We start from the raw sequence: 15,490 nt of genomic DNA on the forward strand, positions 1-15,490 counted from the left end.
GAAAGGTGAGAGTGTCCTTAGTAGCCGAGAAGACAAAATCACCTGACTGAAGGTAAAATACAAATCTATTTAAAAGCTGTTTGTGATTGATGAGAACTGGAAGACAAAGATGGCATCGCAGTCCCTTGGCAAGAAAATGCCTCCAGATGGCATCTATATCTCATTAATGCTCTGGGGGAGGATCCCAGACAGCCCAGCAGGTCCCATCATGACTTTGGATTCAAAACTGTCCACAAACTCAGCTGCTCTTTGGCTCAACTCCACTTGTGCTGCACATGCACATGGCACGCAGCAGCGCTACAGGGCATCGGCTGATGAATGGCTTTAACTGTTAATTTTTGTTTTGTTAGATCACACCTCCTATACTATGTTTTAAAAGGCAGAAACCTGCCTGTAACCATGCTACCCAAGACATGGCTCAGAAAACCTGCTCAGGCTCTGCATGTTTTCCGCTACTACTATACAAACTTCAAGGATTGCTAGAAAATGGTAAGAACCGTAATAAAAAAAACCCAAAAAACAAAAAACAAAAAAACCCCACAACAAAACAAAAAAAGAAATCTTAAGAGGTGAATGTCAGCTCATTTTTGGTTATTTACACCTCCCAAAGTGAGCATCAAGATGACCAAAATGTCAACCCTGAGTTAAGACCATATCAAATACCTGCATCTTGGTTTCATCTGGCTAAATCAGAGCAGGGCTTTACAACAGTCTCAAAATGGAAAAACCTTTACTCCCTGTCCACCACCAGCCTCTTTCACTCTACCTCTTGTGATGCCACCATCACCCCATCCCTCCAAACAACACATATTTGTAGCTGCGTTTAGGGTTTTTTGTCCAGTTTAATTTTAGATGCATCGAGGGACAGATTTTCCACACTTCCCACTGGAAGCTATTCTCTGAACTTCCTGGAGCTCATCGCCAATTCCTTCTTTCTTAACAACATTTTAAGTATGGGACCTCCTCCTCCTCTACACTCTTCATCATCAGCTATGGATTTGTTACTTCGGTGCAGCTTCATTGTGCAACAGTGTGTGGCAGTGACTTCATCGTATTTTTGTCCACACCACTCGAGATAACAGCAGCCTATTCAGGGATCCCCACTGGGTTCAGGAGAGCCCAGGATCCTTACAGCGCTGACTGAAATCCTCTGCCACTGCTTGCAAGAGAGACTAGTTTAATATGGCAATCTCACAGTTAACTACACATGAATGCCTCAGTCTCAACAACTGAGAGCAGGTTATTTAACAAGAGAAAATGACTATAGGTAATTAAAAAAAAAAAAAATTGACACCTCACTAGGATTTGTCTGGGTTAACACAGATGGGGTGGAGAACAGTATGGACCTGAAAACAAGCAAAGGGTCTAAAGAGTAGAATTTATCTGAATTCCTATGGATTAAGCTTCTAAATAAACCACATTCTTTTTCTGTGAGTATAACAGATATAAATATATAGGAGCAGTCAGTCCCCTGCAGCATGCTGAGAACCTAAACAAATGCAATAACGCATGAAGGATCTTGTGCGTATAACATCTGCATCACAGCTGGGGTGAGGAAGTGCCACGCTGGGTCTGTGCCGTTCCCGAGGCTGATGATACCCGCCGATCCCCGTGACGATGCCTGCCAGTCCGTGTGACGATGCCCGCTGGTCCCCGCGACGACACCGGCCCGCGGGCAGCACTGGAGTGTGCACAGTTGGGTAACGGGGCTGATTATCTGCTGGCAGATGACGAACTGCAGATTCCCATGCAGTAACAGCAAGGCCTTCTATTCTAATTAGCAAAATGCTGTAGCAGAATCACTGATCTGTAGTTATGATTCTATTTAATTCAATAAATTGTTTACTTCGTGTCCACATCTTACTCTGTTTCCAAGTCAAACTAACACGTCACTTCAGGTTCCTAAGATAAGCAATACATCCTGAATACTGATACAGGCCAGAACGTGATTATACTGAAATCAGTTTACAAATCCTCTTCATTGGCCTTTTGTCAGGACACTTCACTATACACAAAAGGAAGTAAAGGAATAAACTGAATCAAACGTAGTATGCTAAAGGAACAATTAAAATGGGTATTTTAATTCACCTTTGTAACCTTCTAAGAGCTCTCATATTTACATAGCTTTAAATGATAATGATTTTGACAAAAAACATTTTTCCCCCTGTGAAAGGTATTAGCAGGAAATTGAAAAGCTGAAGGAAAATGAAATCGCATTATTCACATTTGTTATGAGCCTAATCTAACCGTGCAGTGGGAGAGGTATTTATCATGCACGCTCTTTGGATGCCTTCTTCCAATTTGGAGTGGTAGAACTGTGCGTTAAAGGATCATTAACCAAAGTCACGTACATCATCTCTCCCTGACAAACAAACACTGTAAACACGGCCACAGCCACAGAGACACTGTATAATCAGAGCCCAGTGCAGACCTTGTAGTTCTCACAAGATAAAGCAGATAGACTAAACCACCCAAAAGAAATCCTGTTTCCCTCAAAAGTAGCCATCCCAGAGAAAGGGTGACGGAGCTGGTCTTTCTGACCTGCAGAGCACAGAACCTGCAGAGACCCCTCTGGCCCTGGGGTCCTGGCCATCCTAAGGCTTCGCACAACCTATTTCATTACCTGGCTTCTAGATGGATGATGTTCTTATCCCTTGTATTTACGCAAGTCTCAAGCACATAACAGGAGCTTTACACTGTGAACACATTTTGAAAGAAGATGAGAGACAAATACCACCTTACCCTGGCTTGTACAAACCACGATGTTGGGACTGAGTATCATTTCACAAAACAAAGGGCTGGGTCATAGAGACACATCATATAATGTCTGCACATCAGCACACTCCAAACATTTTGAAATAGGGTTGTAACCCTGGCTGCATAGATCGACAAAGCAATCAGACCCCATGGTGTGTGGCATACTGAGGTACATAGAAGAATTGCTTTCTTCACTTATATTCCTGTCTCTGGGTATTAAATGCAGTATCTCTGATTACTAACCGCAGTCAGATGCAATGCACTTCCAAAATTACAGAAAACTAGTTTTTGAAACTAAATTCATTCCTGTTTAGTTTTTCCTACATTAACCTGTCTTTTATATGGCAATCTTGGCCCCTATCACATAGGGGCTGATACATGCCTCAGCAATTTGGAAAACATTTGCGGTTGGCCTTTTTGCCATAGAAGAGAGGAATGCAACATCTGGGGTGGTGAAGAAAACTGAGCAAGATTTTCAGCTGCTTCCAGGAGTCTCATGATCTACTTTAAGTCTTTTCCATTACTATTTAATGGCATTATAATTACTGTAAATCTCTAGCGTTCGGAATAGCCACAAACCAAATAGAACCTTGATTATGCTCTTATTATTATTTGCATTACAGTGGCAACAAGAGACACTGCACTTTACCAAAGGAACAGAGGAACATGCATCTCCAAGAACCTGCATCTAATCTAGAATGAGAATTTGTAGGTTATTATAAACACAAAAGACCTGAGGAGAAGGACAAAATACAGAGGTTGCTAAACCTAGTTTATATGCCTTTTTTTTTTTTTTTAACTTTAGAAGTCTGATATTCTTCTTTGGAAAAGATCCTGTCCTTCATGAAACCAGACACAAAGATAATCAGCAGTCCTAAACTCTAGAATTGGCTCAAACCTTATTGTTTAGGACAAGTTCTTCTCTAAAATCCTTAAATACAGCTATCTCCCCTGCTGCCAATCCAACGCTCACAATAGTCTTGATAGCTTATTCTCTGCTGCCAAACCTGCCTCCAGTCACACATTTTTGTTGCAACTAAGACGACACAGATTTATTTATCCTCTACAACTGTGGGCTGTATTTATCCTCTAGAACTGAACAGGCATGTAGCAGTAGACCAAAGGCTCCTTTGTGGAGAAAGCACATCAATTTGGAAGAAACAAAGACGGGTGTCTCTTCAGTTCCATGCTGCTTGCAGACAGGAAAGCGAAAGAAAACAAGTGTTTGATTTACCCTCCCTCATACTACACTATGGAACAAGTCAGTTAATCAGAAGACCTGATTTTACCATTCCCAAGTGATTTCACTTAAACTTTGAAGTGCCGTCCCCTTTTGGTATTTGTACTTTTTGAACAGTTGAAATTAATATAGCAGACGGGCTAGGTCTAAAATTCAGAGATGAAAGCTGGCAGTGATGGGTATGAATTTCACAGATTTCAAACTTCTCTTCTAATTAGACTCTTAACACTTGCTTTTCTGACACAGAAATAGAAGAGAGCGTCTCATATTTTGATACAATTTTTAATACAGTCCACAGTTATCTTCCCCCGCAGAGCGAACTCGTGCTGCATCCACTAACCTGAATGAGCATTTCTGGCAGCAGCTCCTTCCACGGCCAAGGGCTGGAGCCTGAGCCCCAGCCTTGCCAGTTCGGCATAACGGGAACTTGTGGGAGACTTCACGGGCCTTTGGACCGAGCTCTGCAGATAAGACAAGACCTGGGAGCCGCAGGTGCCAAGGGCACGTGCCAGCCTGTCGCAGCAATTACAAAGCATCAGCCCTGACTTGCTGTGAAGGATAATAGTTCAGACACCAAAATGAAAAAATACTGGCAAACCGTAACTGCCTTTGTAGAATCAATTTACTTAAACGAGATGGGAAGGCGGAATAGATGAACTAGTTATGAGCAGCTCACCAACTTTTCCATCTGAATTTGTATTTTAACCCACACAACTCTAAATAACAACAGCATCAGTAGATGCTTTTTCTATATTACACATCAGTGGCCCTTACCTGAATCTATCACCTCAGAAAATAATCCTTCCCTCCTGATAAATTTCAGATTGGCATTTAAGGGCTCAGGAGGCACACTAAGAGAGCCATAGGTAATATAACTTTCCCACCTAGATTCATAGATTGCAAGTAAAAAATAACTGTGAAAGTTATATTGTGAATTATTAGATCTACAGTCTTTGAAAACATGACAGGTTTTTCCCCCATTCTGACTTAAGTGCCAAACAGCAGAGCAGGTGCTATAAAATACCTGGAGGTTTTCACACCCTCTATTCTGCACATGTTCCTCCCTGGCAAAGCTTAGAAGGACACGCAGCAAATACTTCCAACAAGCCAAGCAAAATTGCTCCTAGCCCAGTAACTGACCCTTGATTAATGTAAATTATGCCCCTTCTTTCCCCTCTCCCGATCATGTTTTATTTTCTTTATTTTTGGATTACAGAAATTCACTTAGTATCCAAACCCACGAATCAAAGAAGTTCTGTTTCTTCAGAGAGTCTAATCAAGGTACCTCCCACCAGATAACTGCAGGACAAAGCCTAAAACCCAGCCTGGAAATAGATCACATCTGAAAATTAACTAAAATAAATTGCTTATTTAAGTTTATAAGGCTAGGTGTGTAAAACCTGAACCACTTCACTAAATTATTCCCCAGGTTAAAAGACCAAGTAGTTCCAACCAAATATTTTCCATATAAAAGGTTGTTAAACACCATTTTCCATAAAACACTACTTGAGTGGAACTATTCTTCACAGCCTTGTGACATGAACAGTGCTGCAGAAAATATTCTGTTTCTTGTAGAGGTCTATCTTATAGCAAGATCAGAAAAAAAAATACTTTCAAATTCAGATTTGCTATGGCAAACCCCATAAAGCTGGCAGAAAGGCTCCTGGCAAGCTCTAGTATTACACATAGTTTTTGTTTCTTTAAGTGCATATCTCATGTATACCAACACCTTCAATGACAGGCTCACTTTATTTTTACAGATGTAGAATTTACATACTTTTAAGATTACACAAAGTTGTGTTTAATTAGATTTTACACCTTCTCCACTTTTACATACACAGGCATTCGGCTACTAAAAGACTGGCCTTGCTACACATCCACAACTTAATGACAGCTGTTCTCAAATTGGTGTTTGCAGATGCTCTAATTTCCCATTTATCTTTTGCCAGAAATATTGCCTAGCACTGTATTAAATGAAGAAAAAAATGTACGCTAGCTGATATGTGACAGCAATCACAGCAAACAATTCAGACAGTTTGAGAACATCATTATAAGTTGAACATCTTTTAAAAATATTTAACAAAATGCTCCTGGGTCTGCTTTAGTAGCTGAACCTGAACTTAGCAAGGAAGTGACTGAGCAAAATCAGACATTCTCATTAAGTAAAATTAGCCAAGTGTAATTTGCCTGGCTGGTCCCCTCCATGTATTAGCATTTATATTCAGCCAGCGATGAGCTGAAACAAAAAGAAAAAAAAAAATTCCCCCAAACTCATAAACCTACCAGGTTTATTAGTTACAGATTGCACTTGCATTGTAAAAAGGCAGCTAAGGAGCAGCTGAAATACTGAAGAAAATTGTGCATTCAGAAGTGCATCCTATTAGCAAATAGCAATCTTTTCTCATAGCAGGAGCATGACCTCACATATACACTAGCTGATTGCTGTCAGACTTACTGAAGACAAAAGGAGACATTTTATTAAAGGGCAAATGCCAGAAGGCTACACAGAGCAGCTATGGGGCCCCAGTAGAAGGGACAGGTTTGCCCTCTGATTGCAGAGATTATATCGCAAGGTCTTTTTTCCCTCCTTCCACAATGAATGCATCTCAAAGTGCTGCCGGGGCCAAGAAACAGAAAAAGAAATGCAGTAGCATCTAAGGACATAAGCATCAGCAGCAATGCTAATGTGACAAATAAAGAGCAGAAATGATTCGGCCTGGTCCTGCTGGAGGGCATTTACCTGGAACAGCTGCAGAAAAACTAAACGTGAGAGGCAGCAAGAGGTCACATGAACCCAAGGCACAGAGATGTCAGCAAGGCACCCACTTGAGCTGAACGTGTGTGGTGATATCGCTATCAAATTTAACCCTGCAGACCTGCTGAACATCGGAAAAGGTGCAGAGAACTTTGTAGATTTTAAGACGAGCTACTGAAAGTGGTCCCATAGAAACAGCTTGTTTTATAAAATCCAACTTGCTAACGCCCCTTTCAGGCAGATGGGCACCAAGTCTGCCCTAACGTGGACTGGGAGCTCTGAATTTTTTTTAAACACAATTCCTTAATGCATCCTGATTTGCAAAGCACTACATAGCAACAAAAGCACAGCAAAAAAGGCACAACATGCTGCAGCCCTTCCCATGTGCACTGCACGTGTACTAGCCAATACAACAAAGACAGCTTAATGACAATCACCCCAGAATTACATTTTGTAACCCCTGTTATTCTCTTAAGGCAGACAACTGCTTTATCTGAGCAGCACAAAATGAGGCTTTGACCCTTTGTTGTTCATTTCAACATTCTTTTCTCCTGAAGTCCACCATTAACTGTTCTCTTTACAGCATGTTTCTATAGTGACCAACTGCTAAATTGATAATATATTTCCCTTTCCACCTGCCTTACTTCAGACTCGGAAACTCAAAATGTTATTCAAACAACATTCAGAAAACTGAGCCTTGAGCTGCAGTAAGATGGCATGATAGACTACTTCATCACTCTAACTTCCCCACCTCTTGAAAAAATGCAAAACCCAATAAACGTAGTATTTATAGATGAAAGCAAAATTCTTCATGGCTCACTAACAATTACTTGAAAAGCTAATATATAAAGGCCCAGGAAGAAATGAATTCCCAGCACCTTAGAGAAGTATCAGACTCCTTCTTTCAAGCAAGTACTTCATATATTCAGCAGCTTCTTGAATGTTTATTCTGCCATGGTGACATTAACAGCACTTTGCCCCAAGTGCAGTAGCCTTCCCAGAGAATGATAACCAAGATGTGCTTTACATTCAGGTAAATCACTGTTCCCAGAAGGAGACGGAGGAGCACATTTTTATAATAGCTAATAAGGCAATGAATCATCCTCCTGAGATAAAGGCTAAAAACATTAAGAGAGCAATACAGTAGGCTGAAATAAAAAAAAATTTTAAAAGGGACTCAGCTAGTTCAAGTTTTACATATGCAAACAAACAGTATGAGGGGGAAACACAGAGGGAGACGTGAAGTAATGAGCAGAAAGATCAGGTGTATCTATCTTCCTGGAGTCTGAAAGAAGTAAGATATTAAACCGTGCTTTCTGGTAAATTGCCACTGCCAGTTATTGACAAAGTTGTCAATTATACAGGGTTATTTAGACTGATGATACCTGAAGAAATGGGGATTTAGAAACACTGGAGCTAGCAGGAGAGATAGAAATGCACTGCAGATGATAAATGGAGTGGATTGAAAGTAAAAGAGCAAAGAGGCCACCTTCAGAGTGTATAATTAAATAACCTTAATTAGAATATTGGAATACTGCAATGAAACTATATACCTAGTTTCAAAGTTGGATTTTAGAAAATAAATGTAATCCAGTGCATGAAGTGCATGAAAGAACAAGAATGTTCTGTGCCATAAGACTGTTTGGCATAAAATTTATTCAGATAACTTCTATTTCGCTAATGTTTAAATAACTTAATTATATAAAAAATTCACTGACTGCTGAGGTCTGTAAGCAGTAAGATATTAAATCACCATTAGACAGATTTTACTGAAATTGGTCAGACAATCCATAAGGAAGTCAATAGTAGGATTTCAAGTAGCTGAGTAATTATGTAGCTTACAGAAAAAGATATGCTTAGGCACATAGATAAAGCAGGGACCAACAAGTAAAAGTTGGGTAGCAACTGGCACCACAATGTTTTTAAACCGGTAAGAGTTAAGTTTTATTCTGAGATGAGAGATGTGAGAAGTCTTTTGAAATTTTTGGAAGCCTCCTACAGTAGCATAAACCTCTGCTCTATTAAAAATATATTCTGCTGAAAAGTTAGGGATATTTCCCACCGCAGTTTTCTCAATAGAATGAAAGATATTTCACTGTGTTCATGAAGAGATAGTTGACAGGTTGGGATTTTAATACAAGATTTGAAAGAGCTAGGCCTAAATCACAGTTTTAGCATTAACTTGTTTGGTCCACTGTTTCAGTCTTAAGGGAGACAGGGCACTACTACCAGAACTTAGTTTCCATCCCTCTACTTTGCTACTGTGGCTTCCATCTGCTGTGGCTTTTTTTACACTATCACTGAGGCCTCAACTTGTGAAGCCTCCAGCAACAGAAGTTCAGGCTTCAATACATGCCACCAATAATATTTCTGCTTCCTAAGAAGCAATGCTAAAAATCAGCCAACCACAACAAGTTCTGAAAAAATACTATATGACGACTGCACTGGACAGATTAAAGTGAGTCTGAAAGGCCATATTACAATCCAGACAAAAGACAAAGTACTTGACTTGGCCAGCACAAAGCCAGTGTTGTACAAATGGCTCCTCCCTCCTCCACACTTGTAAATGCAATAGAAAACAGGAGTGCAATGGGGAGGAGGGCACGGTGGTTGTTTCCCCAAGGACTAATAAACTTCCTAGCTGAACGGTACTTTTCTTCTGATTGACAAGTGATAAATATGACAATATGCCTGGCTCATATTACATGAGAATGACAGCATAAGACACCGAAGGCACCCTATTTGTCTTCGAGTTACTTTAACTGCTTAGGAAGATGCGGGATGTCAGTGGAAGGCGTTTAGGAAAGGTGAGACCTCTGAAGCAGAAGCCGGCAAAGACACCAGGCAGAACCTGTTGACAAGACAGGGGGAACTGAAAGATTAAATTGGCTATTGTTGCAGATAATCATAACTGAAGACAAATGTACTTCAGAGAAGAGCCTGCCCAGCTCCTCCCTCAATCTGGGTCTGAAGTCACGGGAAAGTGTAATACATTATTTCAATACAGTATATAATACATAGAATGTAACACATAGTATTAGCATTCAAAGGAAATGTTTATAATGGCTGTTGCAGCATCTAATTCAGAATATCTTATAAATGCAGGATTCCTCAGTTTTTGGATTGCTCTTTTCTACTCACAATAAAAAGAAGTTTAGGAAACAAGAAAAATTAATGAACACTTAGTTTTGGCTTACTTTGCCTTAATTTTCCTGCAAGACATGGTACCCTCTGCTGGCCAAGAACAGATGAAACAGCAAGGAGCCATGAATCAAAACTGACAGAACAGTAAAACAAAACCAGCCTATACAGACTGAAAAGGATAAATAACCAAAGGCAACTGAGGCAACAGATGGCTGACCAAAAGCCTGAGAAAATACAGAACCCAGATGTGAACCATTACACAAACGGCACTCACAATTTAGACTCTGTTCTCCAAACACTGTCCAAAGAAGAAAATAACATTTTTAATAACATCTTTAAAACAAGTCACCTTGAAGGAGCTGTCATCTTGACAAGCACCAGTTCTCTCGCTCTAAAAACAATTGTTGCAATATTTAGAATAACAGGAAGCAGAAAGAATTCCCTAAAGCAAAAGACATTTGTCCATGAAAAACTAAATTATGAGCTATGAAGTCTGCACTGCATGAATCTGGTAAAGAAATTTAGCTGTAACTTTTGCCTTCATAACATTGTTTTCCAGAAGCAGGTATGACAAATCTTAAGCAAAGCTTCAGAACAGTTTTTCTTTTTAAATTTAGGCATTACATTTATACATACATGTTTTTAAGTATGACCACCATAGCAACGATAGAACAATTTAATACATCAGCAGCAATGCAGATTAAAAAGCAAACTCCTACCAGAGACGTGCAATATCACATGCATGTTTGGGAAATACTAGTTAAATCTTACGCTGACCTCTGAAGCCTGACTGAGAAGTTAAGCCACTTTCTCATTACCCTGAGGCTGGAGTATAGTTGCCCTTTTTGTTTCAGACTTCTTGTTCTGTTCTACAAATGACTCTGCTCAGTTCTCTGTGGGTTGGAATACCAGGGAAATATTGCAAAAAGTGACCTGTTTAAAAAAACATTCTAATAAGGGACTTCTAGGGAATCTTTTTTTTTAATACAAACACAAAACAAAGTTTGATAATACTTTTCACTCCTTTTATTAAAAATAGTCATTACACTTGACATACATTTGGTAAACATACATGATTTTACCTCTGCTTTTCAGGAAACTAATTACAAAGTATTATGAAATGACACTGTGTATGCAATTACCAGGCTCTGGGTCAGTTTTTCATACTGTAAACTTTTGGTTTTGTTTCAGTTGCTTCGGTGATTCCACTTCTAAGTTGCCTGTGTGATCAACAACAGTATATCGGCCTCGAATATGTTTATTTTAGATGAACATATGTGCACGCAGTGCAAAACCGCACCCAGTACATCCCGCTAGATATTGAAGAGAACATTCTTCTAGGGTCAGACAGACTCATCCTTTCATATCACTTTTCACACTGAAACATGTCACTCCAAGCCTTTCACTTTGTTAAAGTTTGTTTCACTAAGAAACAAGCTTTCTAAACTGTTTGTTTAGAAACCAGGAAAAAGGACAAATCTTACCAACAGGAAACTCTCCCAAGGGGAAAGTCTGTAGTGACAGAAGCAGATACAGAGCCTCAGTAAAGACAAGTTTTTCTAACCAAACTGACACAAAAACTTCAACTACACAGCAGCTATATTAAGAGGGGGTGGAAGAAGCATCTTTCCTTAGTCATTACCCACATTCTCAACAGGACTAGATTTATGTACGAAAGATCATCAGTCTGTTTACCAAGATGCCTTGTCCCATTTCCTGGTCTGGTTTTAGGTCAACTGGAAGCTTCTTTTTTCAGTTTTTCTAAAATTTCATCTGGTGTCATCGATACCAAGATCTTCACCACTTTGTCACGTGATTTACCGCCCTGGTTTAGACACACACACAAAAAACATCTTTCAGAGAATCAGCACCAAATACACATTCCAAAAGAATCGCACTGCAATGCCAACATATCAGGTACTTTAAAACAATTCTTAAAACATTGGTATGCGGAATTAACAGTGGCAAGAGAGAGTTCATCAATGTCCTTTCTAGTAACTTGAAAGGTAGAAAACAATGTCTGTTCTCCTTTTACAATTGAATACAGCTCCCAGGACATGCCCTGAATTTATGTTCTTTTTATAGGCTGGAACGAAGAGCAAGGAGTGGTAAGTTTCTTTAATTCACTTGTATCATCTAGAAGCAAGACTCCAACTAATAAGCATTTTTGTTTTTAAAAAGTGTGTGTATATATACACATATACATATATTTGATAACTGGGTATTTTCAAATCTTTCTTCCTAGTTGTGTCCCACAGAGTATTAGTTACTCTACAGCTGAGTTCTCAGGTTGATAATATCAACTAAATGAAATCACAACTCATATAACCTATAAGACATTCATAAAACAATTATTTCAAGTATTGTTGACCTGTTTTTCTATCACTGGAAATAAGGCTATTTTACATAGGAACTGGCAAATCTGCAACCTCATTTCATATTGCCTGAAGACACAACTTTGCTAGTACTCAGTAAACCATGAGAAACAAGTTGCTTGTTAATCTGCAGCCTGGCAGAAAGTTTGAAACGCCCACAATGGGCATCCTGAAGGAGGAGAAAGTCCTTTACTATACAGAACCATAGCATGAAATTTAACAGTAAAAATAGACTTTGGAAGCAGTCTAGCCAGCTGATGATGAAAAATCAAGGTCCTTGCATAGAAATCTGGTAACCTCAGTTTTGCACTGGATTGTTTCCCATCAATTTCCCGATTTGGATTGGTCTTGTTAATGTTAGCACTTACCATAAAGCAAGTAGCACATAAGAAAGCAGCCAGCAGCAAAACTCACTTGCTGTTTACACTTAGCAGATCAGGATGGAAAAATCTAAGCCACAGGTAAATTACAGACTGTAACACAATGCTTCACTAAGAACAAACCGTGGCTTGTGAAAAACAAACACGAGCACGTAATTATTTGGACACCATAGGTCAGAACAACTGAGTCACGAAGGTCAGACAACACTGGTCCCTTTTATGTTCAACTCTGCTTAGCACTTACAAGAATAATCTAGTTAAACCTGAAAATACCTTTAAGGTAGGAAAACAGTGTTATCTGTCAAACATTGATAAGCAAATGAAGTAGTTTGCCCATAATTCAGAAAAAACAAGAATCAAATCTTTGCAGCTCTACCTTCTGGCAACACAATGCTCAATTCATTGACCACAGTGCCATGTACCACTATCCTTTAACAGAGTTCTACAACTACTACATTAAACCAGCAGACGAAAATAAAAAGCACAATTTTTCATTGTGCTCTTACGTTCATAAACTATAAATGAACATGGCTGGAAAGACTGGCTTTAAGTACAATGAATTAATAAAACAAATTATTTATTCAGTGCAATGAATAAAACAAAGAGTTTCCACTCAAAGTCAAGATATGCAAATTCTAATACAAAGAAGTTCTTGAGTCGCCCCAATAGTTCAAGTGCTTATATATGCTCTTGGTTATGTGACAGTTCATTGTCAGAAAATTTTCATTCAAATACAGAAAGTACTTCACAAAATTAAAAAGTTTATTAATAAAATGGTATTCTCTGCAAAGCACAAATTTTATGAACTCCATTTGACATGAAAACAAGAGAATTTTTGAAGAACACAGAAAACACGAACCACTCAGGTTTGGAAAATATATCATGATGAGAACTATTCTGCTTAAAAAACTCAAAATTTGTTGTGGTTCTTACACTATGTTTGTTCACAATGAATCATTCCATTATACTGGCTAAACACCTTTAAAGTATCTTTTGGACTCAACTTGGAGAGCAGCTCCCAGTACTCAATGAGTAAGTTCCAAAAACTTAAATTTAAATTGCAGTAGGGAAAGACTGAAAGGAAAAAAAAAAAAGTAGGTACCTTGTCTAAAATAACTTCACTCTTCTTCACTTCTAGCACCTTAGAGAGGTAGCGACACAGCTCTGCATTTGCCTCCCCTTCCGATGGAGGTGCAGCAATAGCTACACCTACTGCTTCGGCTGTCACATCTATAACAAATATTTAAGGATTTTACACTCAAAACGTTTAAAACATCTACTTATAGTCTCCTAAAAAGTGAATATTTATGTTTTCAAAGGCACTTTAATTTCATACAAAATAAACTTGTAGATTAGCAGGTTACAACATTTTTACACCTCACAAGTTCCCTTACAGAAAGGCTGTTAGCCAGTACAATGATACTCTCTCAATACCAAGAGCAGCGAAGCCTCCAGACCCGTATCAGAGTGCAGCCGTGAATTACCCATTTCCACACAGCCGGGCACGGCTCCAAGCCCCCTCTGCTGCCCATTCTGCTGCAGGTGCAGTCCAGGTTGGCATCACGGAGCATAATACAAATCAGGTTACGCCACCAAAAAAAGCATGAGAAATAAGCGTGCCCCCAGCCCAACAATTTCCTTGCGTTGCCAGCTGAGCCTGAATACCCTAGTCTAGTCCACCACGTTTGCCTCATATACGTATCTGTATTTAAAAGTTTACATTTGTACATGAGCAAGACCAGACTTGTAGAAAAGAACACGTTTTATTAGCTCAAATTTTTATAGTTTGAGGAAAACCGCCCAATCTCCTGTGATACAAACAGCACACGCACAGCCGCAGGTCAGTGTGTTTGCTCTGACTGTCAAAAACAAAGCGCGCGGAGGAATTCGCGCCGTGCTCCGGCACCGCCCAGCGCCACCTGCCCGGGAGAGCCACCCCCGCCTTCTCAGAAGAGTGTGAAACTATTATTTTCTTTAGCTTTCTGATTTTTTTTCCAGCTTATAGGTTAGAGACAGGCTGCAGAACCCGTCAGAAAAGAGCTTTCCCGCTCCGCTCCCAGCGCCGGCGGCCACCCCGGAGCGGGAGCGGCCGCGCTGCTCCTCGCCCCTCACCCCGCGGGACCCCTCGCCCCGCGGGACCCCCGGCCGCCCGCCCTGCCCGCGGGAACGCCCCCTGCCCGGCGGCCTCAGGCCGGCACAGCGGCGGGGGGAGCCCTCCCGAGCCCCCCCTTCCCCGGCCGGCAGCCCCACGCCCCAGGCCGGGCAGACCCACCCGTGACGGCGCTGCACCGGGCGCCGGGCTTGGCGCGAACCGCCACCCTCACGCAGCCGTCGCCCGCCAACACCACCGGTCCCGTGGCAGCGCCCGGTTCCGCGGGCTCCTTCCCGGATCCTTTCCCCTGGGACAGAGGAACAGGCACGGTCAGAGCCGCCGCTGCCCCCCGCCCCGCCCTGCCCTGCCCTCGGCCTCCCCGCGCACCTTTCGGGGCATGGCCCCCACACGGCTCCGCAGCCGACGGCAGCCCGCGAGGGCCAGCATAGCGCGGCCCTTCCGGCAACACGGCCTGGCCCCGCCCCCGAGACGCCAGGCTCCGCCCCCCTGCCGCGCCTGCGCGCTGCGCCGGTCCGCGTGTCCCCGCAGCCCGGGCACCGACACCGCCGGGCACCCCGCAGCGCTCCCTGCCGCTGGCTGTCGGCGGGACCGGAGCAGCCGCCGCCAGCGCCGCACGCTGCAGTGCCCGGCCCGGCCGGCGGCAGGTCGCTGGCCCCGCCCGTCCCGGTCCCAGCCAGGCCCCCGTGTCCTGAGCGAGCGGAACCGCGGCTGGCAACGCGCGGCGGG

General features: G+C 41.6%; 1 protein-coding gene across 1 annotated transcript; it reads right to left on the reverse strand.

Moving 5' to 3' along the window:
- Positions 1-10,907: 10,907 nt before the first annotated feature.
- C10H15orf40 (chromosome 10 C15orf40 homolog) lies at positions 10,908-15,215 on the reverse strand. The gene is made up of 4 exons (XM_065641943.1): positions 15,131-15,215; positions 14,924-15,050; positions 13,754-13,881; positions 10,908-11,721 (listed from the first exon to the last, which is right to left on the reverse strand). The coding sequence occupies exons 1-4, from the start codon at positions 15,188-15,190 to the stop codon at positions 11,629-11,631; spliced, it is 408 nt and encodes a 135-aa protein (XP_065498015.1). The 5' UTR covers positions 15,191-15,215; the 3' UTR covers positions 10,908-11,628.
- Between the last annotated feature and the right edge of the window lie 275 nt (positions 15,216-15,490).

This window comes from Caloenas nicobarica, chromosome 10, assembly GCF_036013445.1.
Source record: "Caloenas nicobarica isolate bCalNic1 chromosome 10, bCalNic1.hap1, whole genome shotgun sequence".
NCBI lineage: Eukaryota > Metazoa > Chordata > Aves > Columbiformes > Columbidae > Caloenas > Caloenas nicobarica.